General features: G+C 40.3%; 1 protein-coding gene across 1 annotated transcript in view; it reads left to right on the top strand.

The window, feature by feature from the left end:
- The window catches only part of Larp1b (La ribonucleoprotein 1B), a 94,793-nt gene extending 76,323 nt beyond the window's left edge, over positions 1 to 18,470 (top strand). Inside the window, 8 exon segments of the mRNA XM_051185684.1 lie at positions 1,624 to 1,674; positions 1,677 to 1,791; positions 2,225 to 2,329; positions 12,976 to 13,136; positions 13,498 to 13,642; positions 14,802 to 14,911; positions 15,791 to 15,918; positions 18,172 to 18,470. Coding sequence (XP_051041641.1) covers positions 1,624 to 1,674; positions 1,677 to 1,791; positions 2,225 to 2,329; positions 12,976 to 13,136; positions 13,498 to 13,642; positions 14,802 to 14,911; positions 15,791 to 15,918; positions 18,172 to 18,321 — 965 coding nt within the window. The 3' untranslated portion in view covers positions 18,322 to 18,470.
- Positions 18,471 to 18,984: the final 514 nt, after the last annotated feature.

Below are 18,984 nucleotides of genomic sequence, written 5' to 3'. Positions count from 1 at the left end.
AGGAGAATTTTATTTTGAGTTAGAGTTTTAAGAATTCAATCCAGGGTCACTTGGACCTGTTGCCTTTGAGCCTGTGGTGGGAGCTTATGAGCAAAGAGGCCTTCCCACCTTAAGAGAGAAAGGGGAGAGACAGAAGCACACCCCTGTGTGACCTGTCTCTCCACTAAGTGGTTTCCTCTGTAGTGGTTTCCACCATTTCCAACAGTGCCCATCTGGAGTATGAAGCTGTTTACACTTGGGCTTCTGGGAGGTATTCCAGATCCAAACTGCAGCAGAAGCAATACCTTCATGAAGTGCAGAGGGACACACAGAAAGTATTCACTGTGCTGACAGATAGTGCTCAGTGTCTCACATGCTGCGCATTAAAAGAAACAGCCAACTGGTTGTACATAAGATGAAGAGCAAAGACTTTCAGAGAGAAGGAAAAACTATGCATCAAAGAAGCAAGACTGCTTTAAACCATAATTGAAGTGGAGAAAGGGAATAGATGAGCTTTTGCACTGCAGGGTCTGAGTGGAGGCAGGTCTCATGGGCTCTTCAGAACTGGTGGACATGGGAGAAATCTTAGGAGGAAGAGTGGCATATGGGTAAGTTCAGTTTTGACTTGACAGACCTGCAGATACATGCAGATAGTAAGTATTTGGTATTATTTGTGGAATGAAAGAAGAAACAAGTGTGAATTACAGGAAACAGAAATAGAGCCTGCATGTTGGGCACTGGTTCTTGGACCATCTTCTGGCTCACTGTTTTACCATAAGATTTTCACGGAAAAAATCAACAAGGCAAAGAGCTCAGTAGAAAATAGCCAAAGCGTAGTTAGTGGTAAACTCACTGAAGGGGAATTCTGAAAGGTTAAGTAGGTCTGTGCTAACATGCTCAAGATCACTGTAACTACTCAGGATATGCAAATAGCATTCAGATCCTGTGATCAGATCCTATGAAATTTGAAGAAAGGCTGGTTTTGACTTGGATGTGAACTCAAAAAAGTCTGATGTCCTACTTGCTGGCAAGTGTCAGCTGGTGAGCCATTGTAGTGGTGGTGAGTGGTTAGCCTTGAGAAAGTCAGAAGACCTGCTTTGATGGCATTTCCATTTGTATAAACCAGTATAGGAGACACGTTCAACTTAGAGAATGAAACAAAGTATGATGTCCTATGTATAAAGTCAATTAAGGAAAATAGCATTATTGTGTACATGTAGTAGGAGATTAAAATACCAAGTTTTAGAGCTTGGTTATCTGTAAGAGGGTAAGCAGGAAGGAAATTGAGTTGTATGCCTTCCTTTAAAGGTGTATTATCTATGTATTTGTGCATGTGTATGGGTGCACATTCCCCACAGAGTTTGGATGGAGATAAGAGGACAACGTGCAGTTATCTATCCTCTCTCCCTGCATCATATGTGTTCTACAGTCATCAACCTTGATATTCTATAGACATGTAAACCAACTTGTTTTTAAATTCTTTTTAAGGTATTTGAATTGTTTCAATGAAAAAATCTTGTGCCTAGACAATTTCAGATTTGTCTTTGCACTCAAAGTAAGACATTTCCTAGCATCTAAATAATTTAAAGAGCTACTTTGCAGATTTGACTGATAAATGAGCTTAGAAGCTGTTTGATCTTTCAGAAATGATTTCAGCAACAGAGACTCACACAATGCCCTCTGTAGTTCCTGCTTCTTCCAGATTCATCCTTCATGGACTCCCAAAGCACATTGAATGTGTCTGCTGCAAGATCCTAATAAAATACTGAGATTTTATCCTGTTGTCAAAGAACCAAGAGCCATCATGTAAAGGTACAACGAGGCCTGCGTTTTATGTCCTCTTACAGTGCAAGAGAAGGCACTGTGTGTGTGTGTGTGTGTATCTCTTAATGTGTGTATCTCTATATTGTAACAGTTCACTTTAAAATGGTATTTACCATAGTGATGTTTTCTCAGGCTGTGAAGTACCTTCTTTTACAGAGTCATGTGATAAAAGACAGTTATGGTGTAGTGAGTTGTTCTGTGTTTTCCTTTAACCTTGTGCTCAAACCAAGGCAGGGTCCTTGTTGTTAAGCTTTGCAACTTGTGTGTAAGATGTTTGGGTTTTGTGACTTCATGTGATTTCACAATGTGCCATCTGCAGTGTGAAATGTGTGAGTTGGTTTACCATCAGAGGGTTTTAATTTCCTTGTGAAGTTCATACTACCAAAAGAAATTGCAATGTTTGACTTCTTTTTCTTTAGAGTCCACGAAAGAGGAAGACAAGTCACAGCACAAACCCCCCTCTAGACTGTCACGTTGGGTGGGTGATGGATTCCAGGGACCATGGGCCAAGACCACCCTCTGTCAGGTATCTGGTTGTCAGCCTCTGTCTTATGCTCACTTCAGGTTTTTGGAAAAGGGTACTAAGTTGCTATTTGGAAGGATTTGAAATGAATGTAGAGAATTATACAACAGTGAGTTTTCCGGGGGGCACACAGAGAGAAGACTTCAAAGTTTAATGTGTAATTGGTGTGAGTGTTGGAAAGTTTCCTTAGTAGGAGCCTAGATTCTTAATATATTTAGTAGGTTCCTGGGAGGTGGTAAGAGAATTTTTGTGTTAAATGGTCTACTCAAACCATATTAAGAATATAGGAACAGAATATTTTCAATTTTGTTTTCCTCTTTGGAAGAAACAATTTAGATTATTAGCAGGATGTGTATATATTTTTCTTTTAGTTTTAACTTTAAGAAGACCATTCATTACTTACTTCAAAATAGGTGAATATAAGCCATTACTGCACTGCCCTGAGATGGCTCACTGAGTAAAGGTATCTTCCATGACGTCTTGACAACTGGAGTGTAGCCCCCAGAACTCATGAGGTGGGAAGGCAGTTCCTCATCATCTACCCTCTGGTATCATGGCATGTGTGTGTAGGTGAGCCTGCACACACAGTAAGTATAAAAGAATCGAATCCTATTTCATGTTTGTAGTAGACATTTTCAGAATTACTGTCTGATTATTTTTTTCTGTTTCACACTAAATTCTGAGACATTTGATGGGCCTCAGGAAAGGTTAATTTTATGAAAACAAGTGCTAGGGATCTATTCTTGAATTCCCAATCTTGAAACTTATTTTTTTGATACCTATTTAGAGTGTTTTTATTCTGCTCTCATTAAATAGATTGTCTTTAACAGGGTTTTAATCCTTGAGTGGATTGTTTTGTTTATTTTGGTGTGTGTGTGTGTGGTGTTGCTTTGTTTTAGCATGTTTAGAGATCAGTAGGGAATGATCAGTGACATTTAGTGTAGGTAGAATGTGTTTTTTTTTTTTTTTTGTTTTGTTTGTTTTGTTTTGTTTTTTGATGCAGGGTTTCTCAATGTAGCTTTAAAGTCTGTCCTGGAACTTGATCTATAGAACAGGCTGGCCTCAAACTCAGAGATCTGCCTGCCTCTGCTCCCCAGTGCTGGGATTAAAGGTGTGCACCACCACCACCCGGCATATTTTTCTTGCTAATAATTAACATTCATAACTTGTCTATTCCCTTTCCTACCCTACACTGTTGCAAATACAGATAGTAATGATGAATTTAACATCTGTACACTCTTTAATACAGGTTGCCACCATGTTGTGTTCCCACTAGGAACACTTCCCTTTGTCCTTGGAAGTATCTCCTATTGAAAGGTTTTCTTTTGTTTGTCTAATTTTGTTGTGTTTTTGAAACAGTGTCACTTTATAAAGTCAAGAGTTTTGTTTTGTTCTTTTGTCTCACTATGTGACTCAAGCTATCCTCAAACTTCAGCCTTCATGTGTGAGATTACAGTTATGAACTACGAAACCTGACTTTGTCAGATTCTCCATGGCATCTAGAGTCATACACACATTTGCATATACACAATATTTATCCTGCTCTATTTCTCTGATAGTGCTGGTTTGGTATATTCAGTTAGGAAAAAAAATCCTACTGTATATTTTTTTAAAATTATGAGTGAGTTTCTATATGTCATGTATGCTCAGGAGCCCATGTAGACCAGAAGATGGCTTGGTTCACCTGGAACAGGTAGTTCTGGCCACCACGTGGGTACTAGGAACTGAACGTGGGTCTTCTGCTAGAGCAGTAAATTATGCTAACCTCTGAGCTATCTCTCCAGCCCCTTTTCTTCCCTTTTTGCTTTTATTTTATATTCACAATACACATATGTCATAACATTTATGTCTCGGTGCTCTCATATCTCTAGTGGGTAACTTCCCTGTTCTTTCTCATGGTAGTCACTTAGATTACTTTTGACCTATGTTTAAACATACATACTATTTTTTCCTAGAAACTTCACTGTTTACATACGGTGCTCACCTTTTTACATTAGGTGGTGGTGGTGGTGATGGTTGTGTGTGTGTGTGTGTAACTGGGTCTTACTAGGTAGCCCAGGCTGGCCTAGGACTCACTATGTAGACCAAGCAGGCCTCAAACTCAGATCACCCTACCCCTGTCTCCCAAGAGCTGATATTGAAGGTGTGTGTTCCCACCTGGCAACAGATCTTTAACATTTAATGACAATGACTTTGAAATCCATTTCATGATCATATCAATGGTGACCCTGGTTGTAGCTATTGCATTACCATTAGGTCTTTTTTTTTTTTTCCTTTTTTTTTTTATTTTTATTTTACATATCGATCCCAGTTCCCTCTCCTTCCCTCCTTCTTTCCCTCTCTCCCACCTTCTCATGGCCCCTGGCCACCCTCCGCTTCTATCCCCCTCCCAAATCCACATGTAGGGTAATACCTTTCAGGAGGGTTCATCTAAATCTGTCAAGTCATTGGGAGTAGGGACTAGGCCTTCTGTCCTGTCTCTAGGTTAAGGGAGTATCCCTTCATGGGGAATGTGCTCCCAAAGTCCTTTTGTGCATCAGGGATACTGTTCCACTGTCTGAGGTCCCTTAGATTACCCAGGCCTTCTAACTGAGACCCATGTTCAGGGGGTCAGAGTCAGTTCCATGCTGGATTCCCAGCTATCAGTCTGGGGGCCCATTAGCTTCTCCTTGTTCAGGTCAGCTGTCTCTGTGGGTTTCTATAGCCTGGTCTTGTCCTCCCTCTCTGCATCTGGATTCCAGTTCGGCTCAATATTGCATTGATTTTTTTGTATTGTTTTCCTGGCTTCTACTTTATTGATTTCAGCCCTCAAATTGATTATTTCCTGGCATCTACTCCTCTGGGGTGAGTTTGCTTCTTTTTGTTCTAAGGCTTTCAGTTGTGCTGTTAATTCTCTAATGTGACTGTCCTCTGTTTTCTTCATATGGGCACTTAGTGCAATGAACTTCCCTTGTAGCACTGCTTTCAAGGTGTCCTACAAGTTTGAGTCTTCATTCTCATTGAATTTTAGGAAGTCCTTAATTTCTTTATTTCTTCTTTGACACAAGTGTGGTGCAATTGCACATTGTTCAGTTTCCATAAATTTGTAGGGTTTCTGCAATTTGTGTGGTATTGAATTTCAACTTTAAAGCATGGTGGTCTGATAAGATGCAGGGGACTATTCCAATTTTTTTTGTTTCTGTTGAAGTTGGTTATGTCACCTAGTATGTGGTCGATTTTAGAGAAGGTTCCATGTGGAGCAGAGAAGTAGGTATATTCTTTTGTTTGGATGGAATGTTCTATAGATGTCTGTTAAACCTAATTGAGACATAACTTCTGTTAGTTCTTTTGTTTCTTTGTTGAGTTTCTGATTGGGTGGTCCTGTCTAGCAGTGAGAGTGGGGTGTGGGAGGTTTTATGTGAGGTTTGAGTTTTAATAGTGTTTCTTTTACGAATGTGGATGCCTTTGTACTTGGCATAGATGTTCAGAATTAAGACTTTGTGCTGATGGATTTTTCCTGTGATGAATATGAAATGACCATCTTCATCTTTTGATTGATTTTGGTTTGAAGTCTAACTTGTTAGCTATTAGGATAGCCACACTTGCTTGCTTCTTGGGCCCATTTGATTGGAAGATCTTTTCCCAACCCTTTACCCTGAGGTAATGTCTGTCTTTGAACCTTGGATGTATTTCTTGTATGCAGCAGAAGGATGGGTTCTGTCTTCATATCCATTCTGTTAGCCTGTGTCTTTTTATAGGCAAGTTAAGACCATTAATGTTGAGGGAAAGTAAGGACTATTGATTGTTAATGCTTGTTTGTTTTAGATTTATTGTTGGAGGTAGTATTGTGAATATATTTGCCCTGCTTTACCCTTGGTTTCCGGTGAAATGGAAACCTTCACCTATCTATTGCCTATGTCTTTGTAAGAGTAATTAACTTCCTTGGGTTGGAGTTTTCCTTCCAGAACTTTCTGCAGGGCTAGATTTGTAGCTATGTATTGTGAAAATCTGGCTTTGTCATTAAATATCTTGTTTTCTCCATCTATAGTGATTGAGAGTTTGCTGGGTATAGTAGCCTGGGCTGGCATCGGTGAACTCTTAGTACTTGTAGAACATCTATCTGGCCTTGAGAGTTTCCATGGAGAAGTCAGGTGTAATTTTGATAGGTCTGCCTTTATATGTTAGCTGGCCTTTTTCTTCTCTGCTCTTAATATTTTTTCTTTATTCTGTATGTTAGGTGTTTTGATTATTATGTTGTGAGGTGTCTTTTTCCTTTGGTCCAGTCTATTTGGCGTTTGGTATGTTTCTTGTACTTTCATGGGCATGTCCTTCTTCAGATTGGGAAAGTTTTCTTCAATGATTTTGTTGAATATGTTTTCTGCACCTTTGAACTGGACTTCTTCACTGCCCTATTATTCTTAGGTTTGGCCTTTTCACAGTATCCCACATTTCCTGGATGTTTTGTGTTAAGGATTTGTTGGATTTAAAATTTTCTTTGGTTGATGAATCTATTTCCTCTAGTTTATCTTCAGCACCTGAAATTCTCTCTTCCATCTCTTGAATTCTGTTGGTTATGCTTGTGTCTGTAGTACCCGATTGTTTGCCCAGTCTTTCTATTTCCAGCATCCCTTCAGTTTGTGTTTTCTTTATTGTCTCTATTTCAGTTTTCAAGCCTTGAAATGTTTCCTTCACCTGTTTGTTTTTTCTTGGATTTCCTTACTTTAAGAGATTTGTTCATTTCTTCCAATTTTTTGTTCCAGGATAGCTATGGCTATACAGAGAAACCCTGTTTCAAAAGCCCAAAAACAGAAAACAAAAGGGGTACATGGGTGAGAAGAGAGAGAAATGGCTTTGTACTTAAAGCACTTGTTTCACAAGCCTCATGCTCTGAGTTTAATCCCATGTAGAGATGGAAAAAGAACAGAGTCCATGAAATTGTACTTTGACCTCTATAAATGCTATATAACACCCCTGTACATACACACAATAATAACAATTTTTTAAAGAAAAAACATGGTGAAAGAAATGTAAAAGACCTGAATAAGTGCAAAGACATCCCATGTTCAAGAATGGGAAAGTATAACACTGTGAGACATCAGTAATACACAAAGAATTTATAAATCAACCACATTCTTGTCAATACTTTGATCAACTTCTCACAGAAAAATTAAATTCATTGTATTTGCAGTGAGCCCTGGATAGCTGAAACTAAATTTAAACAAAAGAATGATTGAGAATGAACATTTCCCACCTTTGACAGTTTTTCCTGGTGATGAAGAGATGACTCATTAGTTAAAAGGACTTGCTGCCCTTGCAGAGGAGGAGTTCCCTACCAGGACCCACATCAGGCGGCTCACAATGGCCTGTAATCCCAGCTCCACAGATAAAAATGTACTTTGTTTGTTTGTTTGTTTGTTTGTTTGTTTGTTTTGAGACAGGGTTTTTATGTATTGTTTTGGAGCCTGTCCTGGAACTAGCTCTGTAAGCCAGGCTGGTCTTGAACTCACAGAGATCCTCCTGCTTTTGCCTCCTGAGTGCTGGGATAAAAGGCATGTGGCACCAATGCCTGGCTCTCAAAATGTACTCTGATACATAGATGAATGAGATAGAAAGAGAAGCCTGGAAATAAACCCTCACATGCTTGGCAACTAAAGCATAGACCATCTCCTGACATTGGATTTGGCTTCATTTCCTTGAGTGTGACACTAAAAGCCCAGACAATAAAAGAAAAAAAAAAGTAAATGGACAATATCAAGATGGTGAACATCTCTGTGACAGGGAAGCCATCAATAGAACAATCTGCTTGAGTGGAGAAATGACAGTATCATGTCATTTAAGATGAAGAATTTAAGTCCAGAACATATAAAGACTTTTTCTAACTCAACAACAACTACAATAAAATTAAAAAATTAAAGAGAATAAACCAACTGACAGACTGAGGGGCTAGAGAGATGGCTAAGTGGTTGAATGTGCACTTTTTAAAATTAATTTTTATTTAAATTAAAAACAGTATTATTTTACCTACCAATTCCAGTTCCCTCTCCTTCCTGTACTCCCATTCCTCCCACCAATCCCACATTCCCACCCATGGGAGATCCCATGGGGGATCATCAAAGTCTGTCACATCGTTTGGAACAGGACCTAAGCCCTCCTCCATAAATAAAGACTGAGAAAATATCCCTCCATAGGGAATGGGCTCCCATAGCCCATTCATCCACTAGGGATAAATACTGGTTCCACTGCCAGAGACCCCATAGACTGCCCAGACCTCCCAACTGACACTCACGTTCAGGGGGCCTGGTTTAGTCCTATGCTTGTTCCCCAGCTGTTGGACTGGGGTCTGGTCTGTGAGCTCCCACTTGCTCAGGTATTTCTGTGGGTTTCCCCAGCCTGGTCTTGACCCCTTTGCTCATCATGCCTCCCTCTCTACAACTGGATTCCAAGAGTTCAGCTCAGTGCTTAGCTGTCGATCTCTGCTTCTGCTACCATCAGGTACTGGGTGAAGAGTCTAGGATAGATGGCATTTAAGCTTAGATTCTTAGCTGGGGTCATCTTGTGGATCCCTGGATATTTCCCTAGTGCCTGATTTCTCACTAAACCCATAACAGCTCCCTCTATTAAGGTATCTTCTCTTGCTCTCCTTCTTTATTCTTCCCCCACCTCGACCTCTCAACCTTCTTGATCCCACATGCCCCACCCTGAAATTCCCTTCTGCCCTCCTCTTTCTTCTACCTTCCTCCCAACCCCCATGCTCCCAATTTGCTCAGGAGATCTTGTCCCTTTCCCCTTCTCTGGGGGTTCATGTATGTCTCTCTTAGGGTCCTCCTTGTTCCCTAGCTTCTCTGAGGTCATGGCTTGTAGGCTAGTTATCCTTTGCTCTATCCACTTATGAGTGAGTACATACCATGTTTTTCTTTCTGTGTCTGGGTTACATCACTCAGGATAGTTTCTTCTAGTTCCATCCATTTGCCTGCGAATATCAAGATGTCATTGTTTTTTCCCGGCTAAGTAGTATTCCATTATGTAAATATACCACACTTCCTTTATCCATTCTTCAGTTGAGGGGCATCTAGGTTGCTTCCAGGTTCTGGCTATAACAAAAAATGCTGCTATGAACATAGTTGAACAGATATCCTTATGGTAAGAATGTGCATCCTTTGGGTATATGCCTAAGAGTGGAATTGCTGGATCTTGAGGTGGACTGATTCCCATTTTCCTGAGAAACCGCCATACTGGTTTCCAAACTGGCTGTACAAGTTTGCACTCCCACCAGCAGTGAAGGAATGTTTCCCTTTATCCATATACTTTCCAGCATAAACTGTCATCAGTGTTTTTGATTTTAGCCATTCTGACAGGTGTAAAATGGTATTTCAGAGTTGTTTTGATTTGCATTTTCCCTGATGACTGAGGATGTTGAGCACTTTCTTAAGTGCCTTTCAGCCATTTGAGATTCTTCTATTGAGAATTGTCTATTTAGTTCTATACCCCACTTTTTAATTGGATCACTTGGTGTTTTGGTAACTAGCTTCTTGAGGTCTTTGTATATCTTGGAGATCAGCCCTCTGTCGGATGTGGGGTTGGTGAATATCTTTTCCCATTCTGTGGGCTGCCGTTTTGTCTTGTTGACTGTGACCTGTTTGCCCTCTGCCTCCAGCATCCTAAGATTACAGGTGTATGCCACCACTTGGAGTGACCTAGTTTGCTTCTCTGTTGTAATAAAATATTGGCCAAGATCAACTTAGTAGAGGGTTTATTTAATCTTACAACTCGCAGGTCACAGTCCATCACTTAGTGACATCATGACAGCATTTCAAGGCAGGAACTGAAACAGACCAAAAAGGATAGTGGCTTACTGGCTTGCTTTCAAATACCCCAGGGGCTCGGGGCTCCTGGATAAATTATTAATGAAGGAAAGGTCCCCACAAAGTTACTTATAGGCCCTGATGGAGGTAACTCTTCAGTTGAGATTCCTTCTTCCCAGGCTACTGCAGTTTGTGTCAAATTGACTCAGAAGAACCAGAAGACCTTTTCTACTGGCCATCTTGTTTTGGGGCTTCTAGCCTGTAGATTTAAGGGAATACATTTCTGTTGTTTAAGCCAACCCAGTCTATTCTGTCTTGTTATAGCCCAAGATGATTATAGAAATATAAAAACCTTCTGGAAATGTTTTTGAGGATGAAGACAAATTGGAATCTTCTTGTATTGCTGGTGGAATTTAAAATGCCAAAGCCCCTGCTGAAGAGTTCAGCATTTTCACAAAATGTCAAGGTGTAGAATTACTGCATGCCCTAGCCATACTACTCCTATATGTCTATCCAGAGGTATTCTGTGTGTATATATGTACTGGTTTTTGTGTGCCAACTTACACAAGCTAAAATCATCAGAGGAAGAAGCCTCAGGTGAGGAAATGCCTCGATGAGATCCAGCTGTAAGGTACTTTTTCATTTAGTGATCAATGTAGGTGGTGCTGTCCCTCGGCTGTTGGTCCTGGGTTCTAAAAGAAGGTGGACTGAGAAAGCCATAAGGAGAAAGCCAGTAAGCGGCTCCCCTCTATGTCCTCTGCATCAGTTCCTGCTTCCGGGTTTCTGCCCTATTTGAGTTCCTGTCCTGACTTCCTTCAGTGATAACACAATGCTAAAGTGTAATCCTAATAAACCCTTTCCTCCCTGAGTTGCTTTTTGGTCATGGTGGTGTTACATCACAGCAAATGAAACCTTGAGGTATTGTACACGCCCATATGTATTTGGGTATACATGTGTACATGTTTGTGTGTCATGCAGGTGTTCATAAGTGTGTTCTATTCATGTCAAGGTCAAGACGACCTTAGCTGTTGTTCCTTAGGCACTGTCTACCTTTTTTTGAGACAGTCTCTGACTAGCCTTGAACTTGCCTAGAATACCAGGCTGGTTCTCTTGTGATCCCCAGAGATATACCTTCATCCATCTCTCCCAACATGTGCTACTGCTTGGCTTTTTTAAATGTGGGTTCTGGGTATTGAATTTGGGCTCTCATGCTCCTAAGCAAGCACTTTGCCAAAAGCTTTCTGCTCAGCCCTAAAAGTTGGAAACTCAAATGTCCATCAATATGACTAAATAAGTACAATGTCTTGTCAAAACAGTAGAATATAGATGTTATTCAGCTATAAAAAGAGTGAATTGCTTGGATTAAACCCAACACCTTGGATTTGCTAGACAAGCTCTCCTCTCCTGGGCCTTGAAATTTGAAAATAAAGTGACAAGTGCCTAGTGAGATGATCTGGATACAGAGGGATAGTGTCATTGGACTGGCATAAAGTAGGTAAAACAGGTTCAGAGACAAGTAGAATGGAGGTCATTTTGTGGGTAGGAGGCAGAGTAGAAGAAGTTCCTGGTTAATAGGGGCAGTGTTGGACATGCTTAGAGTCTGGAGTCTCTAGCTGCATCCTGCTGTAAGTGTGCAGTGGACGATGGTCTCAGAACACTTCCACCATACAAATCCGAAGCTTCCATGCTTCTGTCACACAGAATAGATGAGCACTCTGTAGCTGTGGTGTCACAGAGTTAATTTGTCCACTTCATCCAGAAGTGAAGCTATGTTTTCTCTCACTGCAAGCATATAGTAGGGAAGAATCTAGTCATTAATAAACTTTGACCACAGCCCCAGCTTATGTCAATATACCATCACTTCGTCCTGTTAGGGTGAACTCCAACACACTAGAAAGAGACAACAGTGTCCTAGTGTTGTGTGGAGACGGTTTGGGTTTGCTGGCTTTGGGAGGATCCTCCTGTACCTTCCAGGACCTGCACTTTGAGAACTGCTCATGGGGATCACTGTCTTAGGAGGGTTTTGGTGGCAAGATAGAAAAAGAATAGTGAATCCAAGTGGAAGAAGAAGGCCTAGACTTGAATGGGGTTCATATGAAAGAAAGACCAAGGGGGTAGGTATTGCAGAGGGAGACCAGTCTAGGCTCATGTGTGTGTAACTGTAAGAAGGTGAGCTTACTAGTTTCACCCTGTCAGATTTTCTCTCTCATTCCCATCATTCTTTTTTATCTAGTTAAGTTGAGGTTTTTTCTAGTACTGTAATGTTGACCAAAAAAAAAAAAAAAAAAAAAAAAAAAAAAAAAAAAAAACCAAGAACAAAAAACTAATCTGAAATGGTAAATGAGCTGTTCAATTTTCTTTTTTAGAGTTTTAGTGAATTTGTGGCATTGTTCTGAGTGTTGTATTAGACCTGTATTTCATCCCTCCTGTCGATGTGTGCATCAATAGTTAAGGATGTCTTTACACTGCTTAGGCAGTCAGTAGTGAAGAAATAAGAAGCACACATTGCTTTATGTTTTGGTTGTTTTCTTCTTCTCACGTGTATGTGCTTGTACACATGTACACATACATGCGCACATACATGTGTGGGCATGTGTACACAGGCACATGGAGGATGGAAGTTGATGTCAGGAATATTCCTCAATTACTCTCTGCCTTGCTCACTGAGGCTGGCTTTTTTAGTCAAACCCAGAGTCACTGATATGGCTGATATTTCTAGGGCACTGCTCCAGGGATCTCCTGTCTCCACCTTCTGAATCTGGAAGTGCAGGCAGATTCCATGTTTATCATTCACACAAGCTCTGGTGATGAGAACCCAGTCCTCTGGTTTTGGGTTAACTGCTGATAGTTTGTCCTCTCCTCAAACAGCAGTTCAAATGCTTCACCTTCAGAAGGTGCACCACTCACAGGAAGCTGCAGCTGCACTCCTCACTCATTCCCAAAGTTCCAGCATCCTTCTCATGAACTGCTGAAGGAAAATGGATTCACCCAACAAGTGTACCACAAGTATCGTCGAAGGTGTTTAAGTGGTAAGATGCCTGTCCTTTGCTTAGCTGTGTTGACATCATAGGGAACTCAGTCTAAATGGCAAGGTGCCTGCCCTTGTCTAGCTGCATTGATGTTACATGAGATTCTAAAACTTGAATTGTCACTTGATATCTTGCCAAGATAGCCTTTTATTTTGTTATACTTATAAATAAATATCTTTAATTTATATATTCCTGTGTTTTTGCAGCTTAAACACATTAGTAAATGAATTTAGTACATTCTTCTTGCTACTGTTGACAAGTACTTATAACTTGAACAGTGTGTCATAAATCTCCTGTTGGTCCTCTATTTAGGAGAATCTCAATTACTGTTTTTTCATTTTGAGGTATTATTTCTTTCCAGAGAGAAAACGTTTGGGAATTGGACAGTCACAGGAAATGAACACCCTCTTTCGTTTCTGGTCCTTCTTCCTCAGAGACCACTTCAATAGGAAAATGTATGAGGAATTTAGACAACTTGCTTGGGAAGATGCAAAAGAAAATTACAGGTCAAACATTTCCTAATGCATTTTCTAATATTCTTTTAAAAAACACAATTTCAAGTAGTCTTATTTTGAAATAACTACAACATAACTGGAATGAGGATTATATTTGTTTTCTGTTGCTACATGCTAAACAACCCCTAAACTCTGAGAAAAATGAACATTTGTTAACTTCTAAGGGCAAGACTATAGGACCCATCTAGCCAAGTAGCTCCAACCCAAGGTCCTTCATAGGAAATCATTCAGGATATTTCCAGGGCTGGTATCTCTGCAGGATATTCTTGGGATCCTTCCCTCTGCTGTTGTCCAGGGGGTCATTTCCTAGCCATAGCTGCCTTACATAGAGTATTTTTCAGTGTAGCTATTCACAGAGCACACTAAGAAAGAAGGGCAGCTTCCAAGGCAGAATCCTCAGTACTTGTCCCAGGTTCTTTAGGGAGATTTTTTGTTTTGTTTTTTGGTTTATCAAGGCACGGTTTCTCTGTATTGCTTTGGAGCCTGTCCTGGAACTTGCTCTAGACCAGGCTGGCTTTTAATTCACAGAGATCTGCCTGCCTCTGCCTCTTGAGTACTGGTATTAAAGGTGCACCACCAATGCCTGGCCTCTAGGGAGTTTTAAGAAGAAACATGGAAAATGCTTTTCTGATTTGTAAAGTGAGTTTATAGTTTTCTTGTCAATTGATCTGCAGTGTATATATTTTAGAACTACCAAGTGCCATTTAATTAAGCAGTAAAGTTGAAGAGATCAAAAATGTGGACTTTTCCAGACAAAAGATTATATTCAGCAAACAAGTATATCATTTAAACTTTGCTTTGAGAAAAATCTAAAACTTTTCAATGTCACTGAATCTTTTGATCAGTTCTTGGGAAATAACACTGTCCTGCACTGATCAGCATGTCAGTTAAAAATCTACACTATCTAAGAATTTATGAAGCTGAAACAGAAGGCTACCAAGTTCAGGGCCAACTAAAACTACATTATGAGTTCTAGGGTAGCCTTGAGTACAGAGTGAGACACTGTCTCAGAAAACAAAAACAAGAAATACTACTGAACTTATCTCTCGTTAAGGTTTGTGCCATGCTTGATTGTATGAGATATCGCTGTGAGATGCTTGCATGATTCTTGCAAAGTCACAACTTTATACCTTTTTCTTCCTTCCCATAGGTATGGGTTAGAGTGTCTTTTCAGGTTTTATAGTTATGGACTGGAAAAAAAATTCAGACAAGAAATTTTTAAGGATTTTCAAGAAGAAACCAAAAAAGACTACGAATCTGGTAAAAACAAACACTGTCTTTGTAAATTGTAGACTTAAACTGTCAATAAATAGAAAGGAAGGCTGACAAGATGACTCAGTGGGTAAAGGCACTTGCTGCCAAACTTGTAATCCTATAATGAAAGGAAAGAATCTACTCTAAAAAAGCATCTTGGCCTCTACCTACTTTGCATGTGTGTGTGTGTGTAAATTTTTATCTTCAGGACAAATCATTTAAGATCCTGCTCACTATTATTAGTTCTTCATGCAGGTGGGACACCATGTAGTAGTGAACCTGTTTGTTTGGTTGGTTGGTTTTGGTTTTTTGAGACAGGGTTCTGGAACTCACTCTGTAAACCAGGCTGGTCTCGAACTCACAGAGATCTGCCTGCCTCTGCTTCCCAAGTGCTGGGACTAAAGGTGTTAACCATCACACTTGGCCTGTGAGGTGCTTTTACCTTATGAAGGTGTATGTCAACATTAATTTCTTGATAAGCATGGCTACTCACTGGTGTTCCTTCTCATGAGCATAATTGTGTGTGCTTGGCAAGGCAAATGTGAGAAGGGTAGGCTCTGGTCCAGATACCTAGGTCTGAGTCCCTTTCTCTTGCTTAGTAGCTGTGTAACTTCTGCTTCCTTCGCCTTGTCAGCTCCTGTATTTCCATCTGTAATGTAGACAAAAGTAACCATCTCACCAGACCGGTTACATGTGGTTCAGATTATTTTGATCGGTGATAAAAACTTAAATAGTACCTGTTATATAATAAATGACCAATGAATATTAGCTGCCACCATTGCTAATTTACTGTGTCTTATTGGACTATAAGTGGTTTACTACTGGTGGGATCATAGCATGGTAGATTTGTTAGTTCCGTATAACATATATTCTTTTGTTTTTAAGGCCAGCTATATGGACTGGAAAAATTTTGGGCCTATTTGAAATATTCTCAATCTAAGACACAGTCTGTGGACCCAAAACTTCAGGAGTACCTCTGTAGTTTTAAGAAGTTAGAAGACTTCCGTGTTGATGTAAGTTTTGATTTCTGTACCCTGTTGTTTTTATCACCTGTATAACAAAATTTTATAATGTTAATCTTAAATATTTTTGTTTTTAATTTTGAAATTTTAACTATTCACTTTTGACATCAAACTTTGAAAGCAGGTACAAAAATAGATAAGAAAATTACCATTGTTGTCTTCATTTAGATCTCCCAAAGTTGAGAGCTAAGGAGATGGCTCAGTTGGCAAAGTACTTGCTAAAGCTGCAGCAGATATCCCACCATCCATGTGAAAACTGAGCACAATGGAGTGTGCATCTGTAACCCTGATGTTGGGGAGGCAGGTGGGAGCAATGGCCAGGCAACCTACCCAAATTCATGAGTTCCAGGGTTAGTGAGAGACCCTGTCTCCAAAGACAGTGTGGAGAGTGATAGAGGAAGATGTCCAACATCAACTTCCGGTCTCTACATTACAGGTGCACACACACACACAGACTCACACACACACACACACACACACACACACACACGCACATGCACACACACACAGACACACTTATGAACACACATACAGGATTTCCCAAATGTGAACATCTTACATAATGATACAGTTATCAGTGCATTTGAATTTGGATATGCAACCATACTTAGATGGCTTCTAGGATGAAGAGGTACAACTGGTTTTTCTGATGTGAAACCTTTTTCACTAAATTTTGTCTAGTTTAGCTTTGGGTTGTTTTCTATGCTAAGTGTTGACATGGTGAGCAAATGTTCACCACTAAGCTGTATCCTCACCCAAATTTTTTACCTTTTCTTTCAAAGATTATTTGAGTTGTGTCTGTGTGTATGTACGTGTGGAGATAACCCACAGAATCCAGAATAGGGCTTTGGATTTCCTGGAGCTGGAGTTACAAGAGGATGTGAGCCATCTGATATGGGTGATAGGAATCAACCATGGTCCTCTGCCAGAACAGCTAGTGCTTTTAACTGCTCTCTCCAGCCCCAACTTTCCACCTTTGGTAGGGGCGGGGTATTCCAGACAGGGTTTTCCTGTGTAGCCCTGGAACTAACACTGTCCACCAGGTTGGCCTCAGGGATCCACCTGCCTCTGCCTCAAACTCATGAGCCATCACTGCCTGGCAACAACATTCTACTTTTTTTTTTTTTTAGAACTGAAGTTTTTAAAAAAGATTTATTTATTATGTATATAGTGTACTGTCTGCATGTTTCCCTGCAGGCCAGAAAAGGTTGTGAGCCATCATGTGGTTGCTGGGAACTGAACTCAGGACCTCTGGCAGAACAACTAGTGCTTTTAACCTCTGAACCATCTCACCAGCTTCCAACTTTCTACTTTTTAATGTGCTTTTATCCTTATAATTTTTATAGCATGTGCTAATATTCATTTAGAGTTTCTTTGTAATAAGAAATTCGTGTAAGGGTTGAGCCTAGTGTGTGTGTAGCTCTGGAATGGGTAGTTCCCTGGCAAATTAATGCAAGACTGTTAATTGGTAGGTACTTTATTGGTTTGAAAAAGAAAAAGGTTAAACCAAGAAAATAACTGTAAAGGAGAAAACATGATGGGGTGTGGGGCTGTGGAGTAGAAAAGATGTCAACCCTGCCTCAATGTTAGCCATAAGTGTAGACCCTCAGTTCTAAGTACAACAGAAGGCAGGAGAAGACGACTGTTTTAACTTGTTTTTCAGATTAAAATATATTAGCCTAATGGTATACATACAGTTGGATCTATAACTGAAAAAAAGACCCCAAAGGACTTGTTTTAAATACAGCGTACCCTCCCCTTCCTGCTTGTAGTCTAAATGGGTTTGAAGGTGTTTAAATTTAGTATCCTCAGTAATGCTAATCCCTCTAGCATGGGAATCCTGGGTGAAATGTCAAACTGGCTTGAGACTGTTTAACTTGGCACCTTTGTCCCCCTTCTGGTTCCATTCAGCTGTTAAACATCAGACACTGGTGAGGCCCAGAATAGGAGCTCAGTGGTAAGGAAGGGACTAGAATCACAACACATCCAAGCGTTTTCTTGGAGGGAGCCCCTCTGTGCTTATTCCTTAAGCATGAGAGAAGCTTCTCCAGTTCATGTGGCTGAACAAGCAAACCCAGTCTGCCAACGAAATGTGAATTTAATCCCATGAGTTGCTGTAAGAATTCATTATCCTGCTAAAGTCTACAAAGCACCAAAATGAATCCCCTGGTTGGAAAGTTGGCCTTTAGGCTCTGGGGGGAATAGTGAAAAGTGTCTTCTATGCTGTCTTTTTGTGCTTTGCAGCCCCCTATTAGTGAGGAATTTGGAAGAAAAAGACATTCATCTACTTATGGGGAGGAGAGTAATCACCATAGACTTCCATCTCGCCCCTCCACACCACCAAGTGCTGCATCTGCCAGTGAACCGCAGGAGAAATCCTCAGGCACCCAGTGACAGCTCACACCGTGACAGTGCTGCCTGGGCCTCCGTGGGTGAAGGACCAGGGAACTAGATGCTTACACAAAAGTTGTGTGTCCTTGAAATCAACAGTAGCATCTTCTAATGTTTAATTGTGGTAATCAGAAAACGAAAAGGAAGAAAAATGGTTGTCTATTTTTCTAGGAAGATAAATCCCACATGTTTACCCCAATTCCACAAATAAGGTCTGGTTGACATTAGGAGATCCTGTAGTAATGCACTTTGGCCTCAGGTTTTCTTGAAGGCCATTGTTTACAAGAACAAAGTTCCTTTAATACATTTAAACACACACACACACACACACACACACACACACACACACACACACACAGACACAAGGAATACATGACATTTCTGCTCATTCCTCTTACAGAAGACACAGTGTGTTGTATTCATCTCTTCTTCTTTTTTTTTTTTTTTTTTTTTTTTTTTTTTGTTTTTGGTTTTTTGAGACAGGGTTTCTCTGTAGGTTTGGGGATTGCCCTAGAACACTTTGTAGACCAGGCTATCCTCTAACTCACAGGGATCCACCTGCCTCTGCTTTCCGAGTACTGGGATTAAATGTGTGCACCACCACTGCCTGGCTCATCTGTTCTATGGAACTCTTAAAGGGTCAAATTGTCTCACTGTCCATATCTG

This window comes from Phodopus roborovskii, unplaced genomic scaffold (genome assembly GCF_943737965.1).
Source record: "Phodopus roborovskii unplaced genomic scaffold, PHOROB, whole genome shotgun sequence".
In the NCBI taxonomy this organism is placed as follows: Eukaryota; Metazoa; Chordata; class Mammalia; order Rodentia; family Cricetidae; genus Phodopus; species Phodopus roborovskii.
This window is presented reverse-complemented; position numbering and strand designations above follow the sequence as displayed.